Raw genomic sequence first — 14,703 nt, forward strand, 5'->3', positions numbered from 1 at the left:
TCGTTTTAGCTTCTCTAATGTCCACTATTAAACATGACTGACTTTTCGTACAATGCTTTGCAAAGTCTGATGCGCGGGTGCGGATGGCCTCACCAACCGTGCTCCATTCACTAATAAAGCACAGTTCTCAACCAATCAGAGCGCACGTATTATGTAAGCTATATAATGTAATGTACACCAATATGTTTGCCAAGCTTCTATTCTTGGTTAGATGTGAACTCACCGCCATATTGGTGTACCGTTAACCAACGATTACTCGATAGTGTACCTTGTTATGTACCTTTTGTTATGCAAGAACGAATTGGGTTACCCGTGGTTCAGGAAGACCAGGGAAAAAAATTGTTTATAAAGAAGAAAGAAATTAATCTCCATGATCAAGAAAGAAGACTGACACAGGAAATTTGTCTTATTTTCATGATTTATTGATAATAATAACATTGCTAGAGGGGTCATTACAGCTGGACAACTACTTACAGTAAATCTAATCTCTTTCAAAATCTAATTCCACTTTCTATTACGTTTTAATTTATTATCGTTGGACTGACTTTGATTGTGCTTAGAGTTTTTCCAGCATTTCTTCTACACCTTTCTTAGCATTAAATATACAATCATTAACAGACACCCCCTTATATGAAGCCCCTAGCAAGGTTAAGGGCAGATTATTCTGCTGGACATAATCAAATATTCTCTGTACCCTATCAGTATGTCCTATGTGGTATTGAGATATACAATTCTTTTGTACTGATGATAAGTGGTAGACTGGTTCTTGTGTGATACGCAAGATTTTATTGACTGCCTTTACGGCATTGTCTGTAAGGCTTTGAGGGGTAACTGTGTCTGGGTTTCCACAGTGCTTGTCAAACCAGTGTCCACCCATCATGATCTGGAGAAGGAAGACAAAATGTATCTTGTAAGATGTGCGTTTCTATATATAAAAATCTCAAGGAATATAAAGGATGTCCAAGCAACAATGGATAGGCTTAGTTGTACATAACATCCATTGTATTAAATCAAATAGTTCCTTGTTGGTTGTTGTTACATTCATAATAATTTGTCTTATCACCCATAGATTTAGTAAATATGTTCCAAGGTTTCGGCCTACTGGGCCATCCTCAGGGAAATGAAAAACATTACAATTGACAAAGAAAGCTCGGAACATATTTATTAAATCTATGGTTGATAAGACAAATTATTATAAATCCATTGTATTGTATGAGGTGTTTATGTAATGATTCACTAAGGATGAAATTATTATTATTATTATTACTATTATTATTATTACTATCATTATTATTATTTCTATTTCTATTAAGACATGCATAGACTATTAAGGTTTATTTAAAGAAAATTATTATATTTAAAAAAAATTATTATTATTATCATTATTATTAATATCTCTCTGCACTGTATGCTATGGTCGTACGGCATTGGGACTGTGTTTCGCTCTATTAACCATATATAGATACTTACTGTTAGTCTGGTATGATTCCCATCATTTCTGTCATGTTGAGGAAAGACACAAGAATCATATATAATTCCCAGGATATTGACTGGCTCGGATGATGGCAGCAGTATGCCAAATCCTTCATCTTGAATCAAGTTACTCTTGTATTCAAGGTTTACTAGGCCGACTGATACAGATTTGATCTCATTTAAAATGTTCTTAAGAGGCTGGAGAGAGTCGGTCAAGACTGATGATAACACACCAGTAGATAACGTACTGACAAGATGATCAGATACTATATCCTTAGTATCCGTGCTTAAACATACTGATCCATTATTTTTGAATTCTATGGCACGACATGGAGTCTCAGACAGAACATTAACTCCCATATGGACCAAAGATTCATGTAGTTTATCTGCAAATGTTTGTAAACCACCTTGCAATGACCATATACTCCACTTCTCTTGGATAGATTTCTGGACAAGAGGGTGGTTGTCAGGAGCTGGGCTTGCTGTGGTGGTAATCAAAAGCAAACATTTTAACCAGAAAATGAGACACGTCAACCTTACTATGCTATGAACTGTTTCATGACACTTTCACAAGTTTTTAAATTTTTTTTGGCAATTTTGAATTGTGCTCTTTACCACTAACCAATATTATGTATCGGCACTTCACTTTGATGTTTTGACATTGTTACATTGATGTAAAAACTCTGCCTATTGAAACATCAGAGTGCATTAGCATTAGGGAAGCAAGGGTGGCGTATGCTGCTAGTGCCACACCTCTAACCAATGCAACCTGGGTTTGAGTCCTGCTGGTCTTGGTGAAGTATCTGAGTAGAGTTGTTTGTTGGTTCTCTCCTGTGCTTTGAGGGTTTTTCTCCTGGTTCTTAGGTTTTTCCTCCCCCCACAAAAATCAACTTCTAAATTCTAAATCGATCTATCAGCTGCCTTACCAATTGGGTTGCAAAACCTGTTAGACATTTTGCCATCTACCCAGGAGTGGTAAATGCATTAGCATCGTACACCAGTCATGGTGATGACTTTCTTCACCCCTTCTACCATTGTATCATACTTACAAGATTTTCCTGGTAAGATGGCAGCTTTGACAACTGAACCACGTGATTTCTCCATTTCATAAACTGGTGGAAAGACTGACCTTAGGCTTAAAAGTCGAGCATCACCAGCAAAGATACCACGACAAATGGGATCCCCCAAATACTCTGCAACCTGTAAACATGTAGAAATGACTCAATAAAAGAACAATAATAGTGATGATAATGATGATCATACTGATGATGATAATCATGATGGTAAAAATGATAACAATGATGCATGATAGTGATGATGATAGTGATGATGATGGTGATGGTAATTTAGTGGGGGGGGGGGGGGGGGAAGGGGGGGGGGGAGAGGGGAAGGATGGAGGAGTAGGGGTAATGTGGGTAACATACCTCTTTACTGAATCTCCTCTTAAAGAAATCATAGACCGACTCATCACTTTCATCAGTCCGTCTCTTCACAAAGGGCTCTCTTAATAAAATAGGCAAAAGTGATCCAGAGAATAGTGACTGTCTCTTGACTATAGATGCAATACTGCTTGGCAGTTTGTGAACTTGTCCTTTGGAATAAATAAATCTGTTACGAGCACCGGCATGACTTGTTGATACTGGGATGATCATATTTTCTAATCCAAGCTCTGAGGCCTGTAAATGAACAATTTAGAGAGTTATGACACTAAAAATGAATGTTCTGTTGCTTTAAGACATAATGTGTGTGTATGTATGCATAAGGGAGTGAAGAATGGAACTAGATGTCCTGGAGCTGTAAAACTGTACAGGAAACGAAAAACAAAAAACTTTTGGGGAAGGAACAACGCAACAACAGAATGGAACTTAACATGTCTAAAGCTACCTCGCCCCTCCCCTCCCCTCGTTTTGGTCATTGAGGTCACAATGAAATAGGAAAAACAATCCTGGTAAGTAGGAAGAAATGTTATTATCCATCTAGAACATAAGTTCAAGTTTTATGAAGCGTTGTCTGCGTTGCTCACCCTTCTCATGTTTCATCAAATTAGACGTGTTACGTAATGAAGTAAATGAACCCAAATAGCGCCAAAAACTATTTAAACTAACTAAACTGTGCTAACTAAGATGTGCACTTCAATGTAGTGTAGCAATATTATAGGTAATGGAAAGTTAATTTAAAGAATCGTACGTACTGACCAGGTTCAAAGACTCCCAACCTGCAGGACCAACAGGTCTCAAACTCCGAGGTCCTTGCTCAAAGATAGCTCCACTCTCAGCCCTTACGCTATGCAGCCATCCACCAAACCGAGGGCTTGACTCAACTAAAGTTATCTTACTTGGATCCTTGTGGTTTTTGGCTAGATAATAAGCAGCGGAAAGACCTGAAATCCCGCCTCCGAGGACCGTAACTCGAGAAGTTACTTTTGCCGCCATGTTGTTCCTGTCCCTGTTCCGTCTGTGACAGAATCTTTTATTGGGATCCCTGTGTTTTTTAAACATTAAAGAAAAAGATATCCATTTTTAATTTTAAATTTATTAAAGCAAAATCATAGCAAAACGAAGCTATAGGATCCTTTTTTCTTCTCTTTCCTAGATTTTTATTGATATTTCATTAAGTTATAAATGAAATGAAGGTGATACCACAGGGATCCCATGTAGGGAATAATTAGCATATCTGAGTAGAATGAGTAAATCTCGTGACTGTTCTCTGTGTCAGTTATGGACTTCGTCTTTGATATTTTCCTTCCCTTTCTTTACTCTTTTCTTCAAGAATAAACCACACCATGGTTAGCCTTAGTATCGAGCAAGGACAAGGAGTAAGTAGGAGCCAAATTACGTTCAATATTTGTCAAGAAAAAGTCATATTTTTGTGATTTTATTTTTATTTTTTGCAAGCTTTGATTACTTTCGATATCTCTGTCATTGTGAATAATTCTTTTTATGAAACATAGTTTGATTTTTAAGCTCTATAAGAAGAATTTTGAAGTATCTAATTAGGTGCTGTTACTTTAAAAGAGAAAACATCAATAGTTAGTATATAATATTAATGGTTTACAAACCAAATTGAATATTATTAATATCAAATAAGAGTATTACTAAATAGTCTTATGATCATTTGTGGCATATGTCCAAAATACCCACAAATTACTGAATAATAATTATCATTTGAGCTTATTATTTCATAAAACTTTTGCCCTTAATGTTAATGATGGCTGTTTATCCCCTTCAATGTGTAGTTTCATATACTCTCCATAATACACCCCACTACCCCTTTAATTAAATATGCAAGTTTCTTTATTACTCAAACCTTTTCCATTTCAGGGATATTTCTTTGATCGTCAAGAATCCATGCCTGTTTCTAATAACAGTGTTAATATTAACGAAGATCTTTCCCACGAGGTGTCGTCTATTCATGCTGAACTTGTAACTGTGTCAAAATTCCGTCGTCTACAAACAGCATGGGTAGCTGTGTTGTTAATCATTCTATTTGTAAGTATTTTCCTATTTCCAATATATCATATTTTGTAGTGTTTTCTCATTTTGGTATACAAAGGAATAATACTCAAGGGAGTGACAAAATAAATGAAATCATGGGAAAATTATACTTGAGATGAGATTGTATAATGATATCGTCAAACTTTGATTAACAGATTGGTTATGCCATTGCAACCTTTCTACTCAAGAGAGGGACTATGCATTGGTTGGGAGATGAATTCCCACCATTTGGATTTTTCCTCATTCTTCACGTTTTGTTGTGGCTGATTGTGTTTGTGGCTGACAGATATTTACAACATGCTCATCATGTATCACAAGGCTTTGGTTATCTACAGATGTTCAGAGATACCAAGAACATCAGACGGCTGCCTTATAATGTCTTTAGCCTTGGTAAGCTTCTCAAAAAAATGAAATAAAATGAATCTTTATTTTACATTATGATACAGGGAATTTGCCGAGTCTCTCTTGATAGAGGTTAATGTTTAACAAAAATGAAACAGCCTTTTCCTTGCTCAGTTCAGGAATCTAGAGCATGTAGAAAGTGACATAGGCATGAAAGAAGTGCGAAAGGAGGCACAAACCAACCATACAGTAGGATAGTTTCTCACACTTTTTGAGTTTTTTCTATGTCGTTTTCTTACAGTTCTTTACAAATGTTGTAACCATGCTCTGTTCACCAATATAGCACAGTTCTCAAGCAACAAGAGCATGTGTAATATCTAAGCTATATTATAATTAGTATATTTTCCTCTTTTAGACCACATCATGTCCTTTAGCATAATTTCTTTCTTTACCAATGACACTAACATATCAAAATCATTAAGATAATCTTAATTTGATGCATATAAAATATTACTCAAGAAATACCATGTGGTCTCAAAAAATTGTTGTTGGACAAAATAGAGCAATAATATTATCAGAGATGCCAATGTTTACATGCATTTTGTTATTACTGCCACAGTGGAGCGAGCCTAAAGCGAGAGGTAGCGAATCAAATTCAGTCAATGGGTATACATAAGGCAGAAAAAATCGAGATTTGCGAGATTTTACCTGCAATGCAACAAAACTTGATGCAGTTCATCAACTGCCTAGAACAATAGATTTTTTATTTATTTACTATCAATTTATTATCCATTTGTTGATGTAATCATATTATGATTTTTATGTTTGCAGGTAACGCTGTTTTACTTGTGATAGTAGCTGTACTTGGCCATAAATATTCCTGGACAGGTCTTAATTTAATCATAATTTTGCAAATAGTTTTCATATTGGAGGTTGTGTTATGCCTACCAGGAATTATCTGGTATCTAGGTAAGTACTATATGAAACTTATAGTAATACAATATATATTATATGATACTAATAGTTTATAGATTTTATGGTATAAGGACCAGATCATAGCAGATATGCAGTGGCAATATTTATTTTTTTCATAGTCAAAGTGATAAAGTTCAACAAGGCAAAACCTCAACCAGATGCCGAGGATAAAGATGTTATAGATGGCTTCAGCACAACAGTAGAAGCAGGATTCAGGTATGATAATGATGAAAATGGATTTCATGGTGTTACCACTAATGATGGCGTTGGTGATAATGCTGATTGATCAATTCTGTTGCTGCAAGTTAACAATGCATGATGCTATGACTGCTGATGTGGTTATCATCATGATGAATGTTGATGATGAAGGATGATGACAATGATGATGGTTGATGGTGATGCTTATAATGATTTATCATGATAATTAATGATCATAATATTATGCCAGCAATGTCTCAATGGATCATTTTATTTTTCATCTTTTAGGGATGGTGAATATGTAAATGAGGTGTTGGAAAAGCAAGCTGACATGATTCGCTATCTGCAGCAACACAATGCCAATTTAGGCCGACGGCTAATGCAGCTGATGCAGCAACAGCAACTAGATGGAAGATTATCTGCAAGTCAAGAGACACGTACATAAACAAAGATGATGGCTATGACATACAGTATGTCTTTAGTATGTATTGGGGTTGTGAGTTCAATCTCCACCTCAAGGACCACATGTAAGGAAAGTTTATTTGATGTGCTGCGCCTTATATCTTGGTTCTCCAGTGTTGCCCCTACATGTAGGTGCATTGGTTAGCCAGATATATATTGCCTGGAAGCCATTCAGTAATTGACCATTAATGTCAATAAATGATAGATTTAACAAGCTAACTTGGCTTTCTATTCCTATACAGGCTTTGCACCAACTTGTATGGTGGCAGCCATGACGTGAGGCACAGAAATAGAACCTTTTTCCAATGGAAAACTGAATTCTTTCTCATGTAAATTAGATTAGACCAGATTGAATTATTCCTGCCTCCTGTCATGGCTACCATCACGTTATGGTGCAAAGCCTCTATACACCAGAGGCATGCATGCTTTACTATTATGATCAAGGGATGATTCCTCTAGGAATGTTATTGTGAGCAAAGACAAAGCATGCATTGTCAGTGATATTCAACATCTTTATCCTTTAGTATATCTACAGGGTAATAGCTTACAGATTTCAAAGCATGCATTGTCAGTGATATTCAACATCTTTATCCTTTAGTATATCTACAGGGTAATAGCTTACAGATTTCAAAGCATGCATTGTCAGTGATATTCAACATCTTTATCCTTTAGTATATCTACAGGGTAATGGCTTACACATTTCAAAGCATGCGTTGTAAGTGATATTCAACATCTTTATACTTTAGTATATCTACAGGGTAATGGCTTACACATTTCAAAGCATGCGTTGTAAGTGATATTCAACATCTTTATACTTTAGTATATCTACAGGGTAATAGCTTACAGATTTCAAAGCATGCGTTGTCAGTGATATTCAACATCTTATCCTTTATTATATCTACAGGGTAATGGCTTACACATTTCAAAGCATGCATTGTCATTGATATTCAACATCTTTATCCTTTAGTATATCTACAGGGTAATGGCTTACAGATTTCAAAGAGGGGTTAGATTTTTCTTTAGACTCCATGTAAACTCAAACTCTATACAACTGATGGAATATTATTAAGATTTACAGAGTATAATTATAAGAGTAAAATATTGTAATAAAAATGCTGTAACCAAAGCAAACATTTGTAATGAGGATATTAAAGCTGTTGACTTGCATGAATTAAAGTGCCTCTCACCCCTTATTCAATATTTCCAGTATCGATTCTACCCAAAGTGAATATTTGATTGGAAAAATATTTTTATATAATTTGAGTGACGCACCTTGGAGATATCAAGGTTTATGCTTCCAATAATGTTAATGAGTGTGATGTCATAGGAGGCATTTGGGTTTAATACACTGATTACTATGGGGAAACAAATGTGCAATAACCTTTGTATAAACCCTGAGTAGGACAAAGATGTTTCATACAGGATATTTTACTGCCCCAGAAGAGTTTTGTACATTTAATAATAATGCCTTGTATCCATCTCATACATTTAACAGCACTTTTAAGTATGAATGAGAATAAGATAGAGAAGAAAAAAGAAACCAGTGTGTTATAGTATTGCTGTAAATGTTTTGTTTTTGACTGAAATTTGACAGATAGTGACATGACAAGTGCATCATTCAGAGTCACGAGCTGCGACAACACCAAAACTATGCTGACCAACGTTTACATTGAATACTTAAAGCCATCTATAAAACCTTCAAGAGCTTTTTATTTTATTGACATGTAGTAAAAATATTATTGTTTTCAATACAATACTGTTGTTTTTGGATAAAAATATCAAAATTTATCTCAGACCATATATATAGCCAATATGGAAATCTAGCCAATCGGAATGCAGGAAAACTGTCGTATATTCATTATTGGTATTTCACTCTTCCTTCTCATTGTGCTCTGTGAGTTGAATCTTTGCTTTCTATGGGGTGGAATAAAATCGTTATACCATGTTTACTCGTGACACACTATGGAATATCCCACCTGTCACTTGTATTTTCTTTATATATGCATGCACCTCAAGGCTCGTGTATATGCAGAAAATAGTGATGCCTGGAATATTCCATAGTATACCACTTGAAAGCACTGTATAACTAGTACGTTCAAGGAAGTAATTAAGTTTCACAAAATGATTGATTTTGATTATTGTCTGGAGTGACTGACTGATTGAATGATGATTGGTGACTCAAACCTTGAGTAAGTGACTGGTAGCTAGAATCGATGATTCACAAGTTGATTGGCTGACTGACAGATAGACAGGTCAGACAGACGAACTGAATAATAGACATAGATTGATTTCATTCTCATTTCATCTCATTGTTTAAAAAAATCTCGCCAGGAGTCTAGGTTGTTTTTGTTCCCTTGCTGTACTGACAAACCACGCTGTACATATCACCTCCACATCTATTTGCAAGCCAGCGGTTCTTAATCACTGCTAATTTAAGGGAATCACATGTGAATTGAGCGTTGTAATTCGTATGAATGCACCTAAAAAAGATAAACAAAACCACTCAATAACGAGGGCACAAGAGAAAAAAGTGACCACTTTTTAGCTTAGTGTACTTCTTCCAAGGGAGTTTGGAGAAAACAATGATCCTTTTGACAACTGCCAAAAATAGAACCAACCTCAGAAAGGCTAAGAAAACAAAGTTTGTGTACACATAGTCTTGCTTACCTTCCCATGCCTTCTAACACAACCAAATCTACATCTTGACTTTGATTGGCCAATTTAGCATCAATACGCCTGAAAACAATAACAATAGTGGTGGTTGGAGTTCATTTGTTATGCTAATAATTCATATCATCCTGCACTCTGTACCTGAGATCGAGGCAGGGAGATCTAGATCCTGATTCCATGGCAACAAGCCGGTTTTCCTCGATCGCTGACCTTGGATTAAGAAATAAAGTCAAAATCATTAAAACTGCTAATTTTCATTGTAAGATCAATTTTGGTTTTAGTGCTTAGTTACCACAGTTACAGGCTTTAATGTTACCATGATGACATACAGCAGCAGTAAGGGGGACTCGCGGTCAATGTCAAAGATTTACGGGTTTTACAGGCGGTTTAAGGAAGGCGCCGGCAGCGGGAAATACCCGCGCGACAAGTCCCTTACTGCTGCTGTGTTGGGAATCAAAGATAAGTGTTTATAAAAATGTACGATATATATACGATGCATGAATGTAAAAAGTTCACCAATGACAGTAGTATAGGGAATGGGGGTTCCAGCGCAATCTCAACACGGGCAAGACCCGTGTCAAAAATCCACCTACGGACAATCCCCACTCCTAGTGTGGTTGGGGGCAACAGCGCAAATATGTTAGTCTATATATGGAGTGCGAAGAATGTAAGAGAACTTTTAAGAAAGAAGCGGATTTGAAAAAGCATTTGAAAATGAAGACGAAGTGTATGAGCAGTTATGATTGTGGATGTGGTAAGAAGTTTGAGACTAAGGTTAAATTGTTTTGGCATTGTCAGGACTGTGAGTACGACTACGACGACCTAAAAAGTGCTTGGTATTAGGTATAAAATATTTCCTATTATATAGATGGAATCCCAAAGCAACTTCAGCACGGTGTCAATACCCGGCAACGGTGAGATTGACGTTAGACAGTTTTGGCGTCAGTCAGAAAGGAAGGTTAAAAGGACTCTCCGAAAAGGTATAGAAGAATTAGGAGCCCTGAAAGCGAGCATAATGGTAGAAGTAAGTTTGTCAAAAGACGAGGTAATGACGACAGCAATGTTGCGATCAAAGTCGTTAGTGATATTAGAATCCACGAATCTGGATAGGTCACTCAGTGAAGCCTTAGAAGCAATAATGGAGTCGCTGTCTAACTACACGAAAGAAGGATCGGGTTGGACAGTAGAGGAGGTTGAAGGAATAGAGATAAGTATAGCCAGGTACGTACCCATACGAGGGGGGAGTTACGTACCGCTACCAACGTGGGTAGAAAGGAAGAAGGCTATTGTAAACGTGAAGAATGAAGACAATCGATGCTTTATGTGGGCAATCAGGTCTGCACTGTATCCAGCAGAGAAGGATCCCTGTAGGACAAGTAAGTATCCCACAGATGATTTAGAGTGGGATGGTGTGGAATTTCCCATGCAGTTGATAGACATTCCCATATTTGAGGAATTAAACGATCTAGCAATTAACGTTTACGGAGTCAGAGAGCAGACGATAGTACCGTTAGTTCTGTCAAAAAGTAAAGGAGAGCGCGTACATTTATTCTACCACGGCGGACACTACTCATGGGTTAAACACATTAGCAGACTATTCTACAGACATACTAAGCACAAAGGTAAAAAGTACTTCTGTGACTGCTGCTTGCTGTCATTTACATCCTTAAATGCCCTAAAGAAACACGATGAGATCTGCCGCGGAGTCGAAGAAGTGGCGCAACGGATCCAGATGCCCACCAACAAAGAGCTTTCATACGCAGACCATCAAAAGCAGATGCAAGTACCTTACGTGATATATGCAGACTTCGAAGCGTTGATAACTAAGGAAGAGCAGAAACGTGGCGCCACGAATAAGGTAGGATTACACGAGATCTGCTCCTTTGGTTACATAGTAGTCAGATCAGATGGTAAAGCAAACCCTCCTGTGATTTACCGAGGTAAGAACGCAGCTAATGAGTTTCTAGAAGCATTGCGAGAAGAGGAGGGGGAGATTAGAGAACAATTAAGACGTCCAAAGAAGATGGAATTTACCAAAGAGAACCAGGAGGCTTTTAACAAGGCAAAAAAATGCCACATTTGCCAACATACGCTTCTTCAGTTTGGAAGACGAGCCAAGAAAGCGTGGGATGAAGATGGAAAGTATCTAGGAGAAGCTCATTTTAAATGCGGGAAGTATGCTAAGAAAGGTGAGAAGCCGGGAAAGCCCTCCACGCACTGCATTCACTGTCACAAAGCATTTGTTGAGGATTTCTATGTGGATAAGGTTAGGGATCACTGCCACATCACGGGTAAATACAGAGGAGCGGCTCATTGGAAATGCAATATAAACTTCAAAGTAGATCCAGAAATGGAAATACCCGTATTCTTTCACAATTTAAGGGGTTACGACTCCCATTTGCTACTACAAGGAACAGACGGCTCCGACGTCAAATGCATACCCAACAACAAAGAAAGGTACATGTCCGTAACTGTGGGTAAGCTAAAGTTCTTAGATTCGCAGCAGTTTATGGCGGACTCCTTGGCAAACCTCGTAAAGTATAACACCAACTTTCCCATTTCCAGTCAATACGGCGCGGAAAGGAAAGGAGTCTACCCATACGAATACATGGACTCCTGGGATCGATTCAAAGAACCCCTACCACCCAAAGATCGCTTCTACAGCACCCTAAACGAGTCCGGCATAAAGGATGAGGAGTACCAGCATGCGTTAGACGTGTGGGAAAAGTACTCCTGTGAGAACATGGGCGACTACCACGACATCTACCTAAGGTCTGACGTAGTGCTGCTCGCAGACGTTTTCCAAAGCTTCAGAAAGATGGCTATGGAATATTACGGATTGGATCCCGCTAATTTCTACACGGCTCCTGGGCTCAGCTGGAGTGCTTTGTTAAAGAAGACAAATGCGCAGTTGGATCTCCTAACGGAGTACGACATGTATCGGTTTATGGAAGACGGTATTCGTGGCGGCGTATGCGGGCCCAGCCGACGTTACGCCCGCGCAAACAACCCCTTAGTAGAGCACGACCCAGAGAAACCAACCACATACATTTACTACCTGGATGCGAATAACCTTTATGGTTGGGCAATGTCACAGTACCTACCTGTGAGAGACTTCGAATGGGATCCAGTGAAGCCGATAGACTTCTACATGCAGGTAGGAAAGGAGGAAGACAAGGGTTACGTTTTAGAAGTGGATCTGGAGTACCCAGAGCGCCTGCACGACGAACACAATGAGTTCCCCTTAGCACCAGAAGCGATAGAAATACCATTTAAGCAGCTAAGTCCGCTGCAAAAGCAAATGTGCCCTGGTTACAAACCGTACAGGAAACTAACTATGAACCTGATGGATAAGAAGAAGTATGTGGTACATTACCGCAACCTGCAGTTCTACGTGCGACACGGAATGCGCGTAGAGAAGATCCACAGAGTCCTAAAATTCACGCAGGAGCCCTGGATGCGCCCCTACATTGACTTTAACACGCAAAAGCGTACCGCAGCGAAAAATGACTTCGAGAAAAACCTCTTCAAACTGATGAACAACAGCGTGTTCGGAAAGACAATGGAGAACATCCGCAAGCGCGTAAGCGTAAAAATAGTCAGCACCAAAGAGGAAGCAGAAGCATACGTGTCACAGCCAGGCTTCGTTAGATACGTAGAAATGCTGAACTTCTACGTGATTCACATGAAAAGGGCAAACCTCTTACTAAACAAGCCCGTTTACACAGGCTTTACGGTGCTGGATCTATCGAAGCTGCTTATGTACGAGTTCTACTACGATAAGCTTAAGCCAAAGTACGGAGACCGCTGTCGCCTCCTGTACACAGACACCGACTCCCTAATTCTAGAAGTGCAAACGGAAGACGTTTACAAAGACTGCCTCCCCGACATAGACGAGTACGACACCAGCGGTTACCCGAAGGAGCACTTCCTTTACTCTGCGAAGAATAAGAAGGTAATTGGGAAGATGAAAGACGAAATGTTAGGAAAACCCATAGTAGAGTACGTGGGTCTGAAACCAAAGATGTACAGCGTGCTAAAGTTAGACGGCGTAGAAAAGAAAGCTAAAGGCGTAAAAAAGTACGTGGTTAAGAAGGACATTACGCACGAGTCCTACCTCAACGTATTACGAACACGCAAGGAACAGCGGCATAAGATGAACAGCCTGCGCAGCTATGGTCATCAGATACATAACGTCACGCAGGAGAAGGTGTCACTGTCTGCATTTGACGGTAAGCGATGGATGTGTGATGACGGAGTGCATACGATAGCATTCGGACATCACACGATAAGCAGTTCTTCTTTGACGAACCCACGCGTGGGACCATCATGAAGATAATACAAGATGGGCTGACCCTTCTTAGCTATCGCACTTCGGATCTGGTAAGTTTCCAAAGACCAATTAGGATCCGTAGCTCTTTTGGATCCTCCTTCTAATTCACCCGGCTCATAGAGATATCGAACCGTGACATTACCTAATTTCTTTTCATGGGGGAAGACCGCCCTCGAACTTCTGACGAAGGACTTGTGTTCCACGTGTTTCTTTTTTATGGCATCCTTGGGTTTCATTCCCGTAGCCCTGACCGCCTCGTTGTTCAAAGCCACGATGACCTGGGGGAGCCTCTGAGTCCATTCCCTGTTGCGTTTGGAGGGATCTTCCAGCTCTTTCCAATACTGGTACCCAAAGAGGCGCTCGGCCAAGGTCTTGTTGAATCTTTCGACAATGCTTTGACCCCTGTGGTACTCTGCTTTAGCTCTTCTAATCTTGGTGTCGTGGTCTTTCAGGGTCTTAGTAACGACGCCCATGAACTCCGTCCCCGCATCCACTTGCAGCAGCTTAGGCCATTTCAAGACGCGCTTATAAATCCTACCTAGGGCTTCTGCGACTTCCCCAGAATCCTTGCTGGTTATGGGTTCGGCGTCTTTGTATCTGCTTGCGATATCGACTACGGTCAAAGCGTACCTATAGGTCTTCTTTCTCACCTTGTCGTGCGGCAAGAAAAGCAAGTCCGCCTGATGAACTTCATTGGGGGTATTTACGGTGAAGCTGGGCCTGGGAATGTACTTAGGCACGGGAAGATAAACCTGC

The 14,703-nt window shown here is 39.0% G+C and overlaps 3 protein-coding genes across 3 annotated transcripts in view; 1 reads left to right on the plus strand and 2 right to left on the minus strand.

The window, feature by feature from the left end:
* Positions 1–400: 400 nt before the first annotated feature.
* Positions 401–3,916, minus strand: LOC116289891 (protoporphyrinogen oxidase). The gene is made up of 5 exons (XM_031696830.1): positions 3,669–3,916; positions 2,898–3,149; positions 2,523–2,673; positions 1,471–1,955; positions 401–883 (listed from the first exon to the last, which is right to left on the minus strand). The coding sequence occupies exons 1-5, from the start codon at positions 3,903–3,905 to the stop codon at positions 557–559; spliced, it is 1,452 nt and encodes a 483-aa protein (XP_031552690.1). The 5' UTR covers positions 3,906–3,916; the 3' UTR covers positions 401–556.
* Positions 3,917–4,147: 231 nt separating this feature from the next.
* LOC116289888 (transmembrane protein 192) lies at positions 4,148–7,163 on the plus strand. The gene is made up of 6 exons (XM_031696828.1): positions 4,148–4,288; positions 4,794–4,961; positions 5,123–5,357; positions 6,141–6,278; positions 6,404–6,500; positions 6,771–7,163. The coding sequence occupies exons 1-6, from the start codon at positions 4,256–4,258 to the stop codon at positions 6,925–6,927; spliced, it is 828 nt and encodes a 275-aa protein (XP_031552688.1). The 5' UTR covers positions 4,148–4,255; the 3' UTR covers positions 6,928–7,163.
* A 1,471-nt stretch (positions 7,164–8,634) lies between these two features.
* The window catches only part of LOC116286823 (4'-phosphopantetheine phosphatase), a 43,371-nt gene continuing 37,302 nt past the window's right edge, over positions 8,635–14,703 (minus strand). The window contains exons 21-23 of the mRNA XM_089031367.1: positions 9,756–9,824; positions 9,612–9,680; positions 8,635–9,424 (exon numbers count right to left, since the gene is read on the minus strand). Coding sequence (XP_088887493.1) covers positions 9,280–9,424; positions 9,612–9,680; positions 9,756–9,824 — 283 coding nt within the window. The 3' untranslated portion in view covers positions 8,635–9,279. The remainder of the gene's footprint in view (positions 9,425–9,611; positions 9,681–9,755; positions 9,825–14,703) is intronic.

This window comes from Actinia tenebrosa, unplaced genomic scaffold (genome assembly GCF_029948245.1).
Source record: "Actinia tenebrosa isolate PJP-AT-01 unplaced genomic scaffold, QUT_ActTen_1.0 PGA_scaffold0__85_contigs__length_37466705, whole genome shotgun sequence".
NCBI classification, from domain to species: Eukaryota; Metazoa; Cnidaria; class Anthozoa; order Actiniaria; family Actiniidae; genus Actinia; species Actinia tenebrosa.

Bases quoted from the DNA above. Each gene is read 5' to 3' on its own strand.
- LOC116289891 (XM_031696830.1), bottom strand. From the start codon at position 3,905: ATGGCGGCAAAAGTAACTTCTCGAGTTACGGTCCTCGGAGGCGGGATT. The intron at 3,150-3,668 runs GTCAGTACGTAC...GTTCATTTACAG, and splicing joins GTTGGGAGTCTTTGAACCTG to GCCTCAGAGCTTGGATTAGA. The intron at 1,956-2,522 runs GTAAGTATGATA...TTACCACCACAG, and splicing joins CATCTTACCAGGAAAATCTT to CAAGCCCAGCTCCTGACAAC.
- LOC116289888 (XM_031696828.1), top strand. From the start codon at position 4,256: ATGGTTAGCCTTAGTATCGAGCAAGGACAAGGA. The intron at 5,358-6,140 runs GTAAGCTTCTCA...TTATGTTTGCAG, and splicing joins TTATAATGTCTTTAGCCTTG to GTAACGCTGTTTTACTTGTG. The intron at 6,501-6,770 runs GTATGATAATGA...TTCATCTTTTAG, and splicing joins ACAGTAGAAGCAGGATTCAG to GGATGGTGAATATGTAAATG.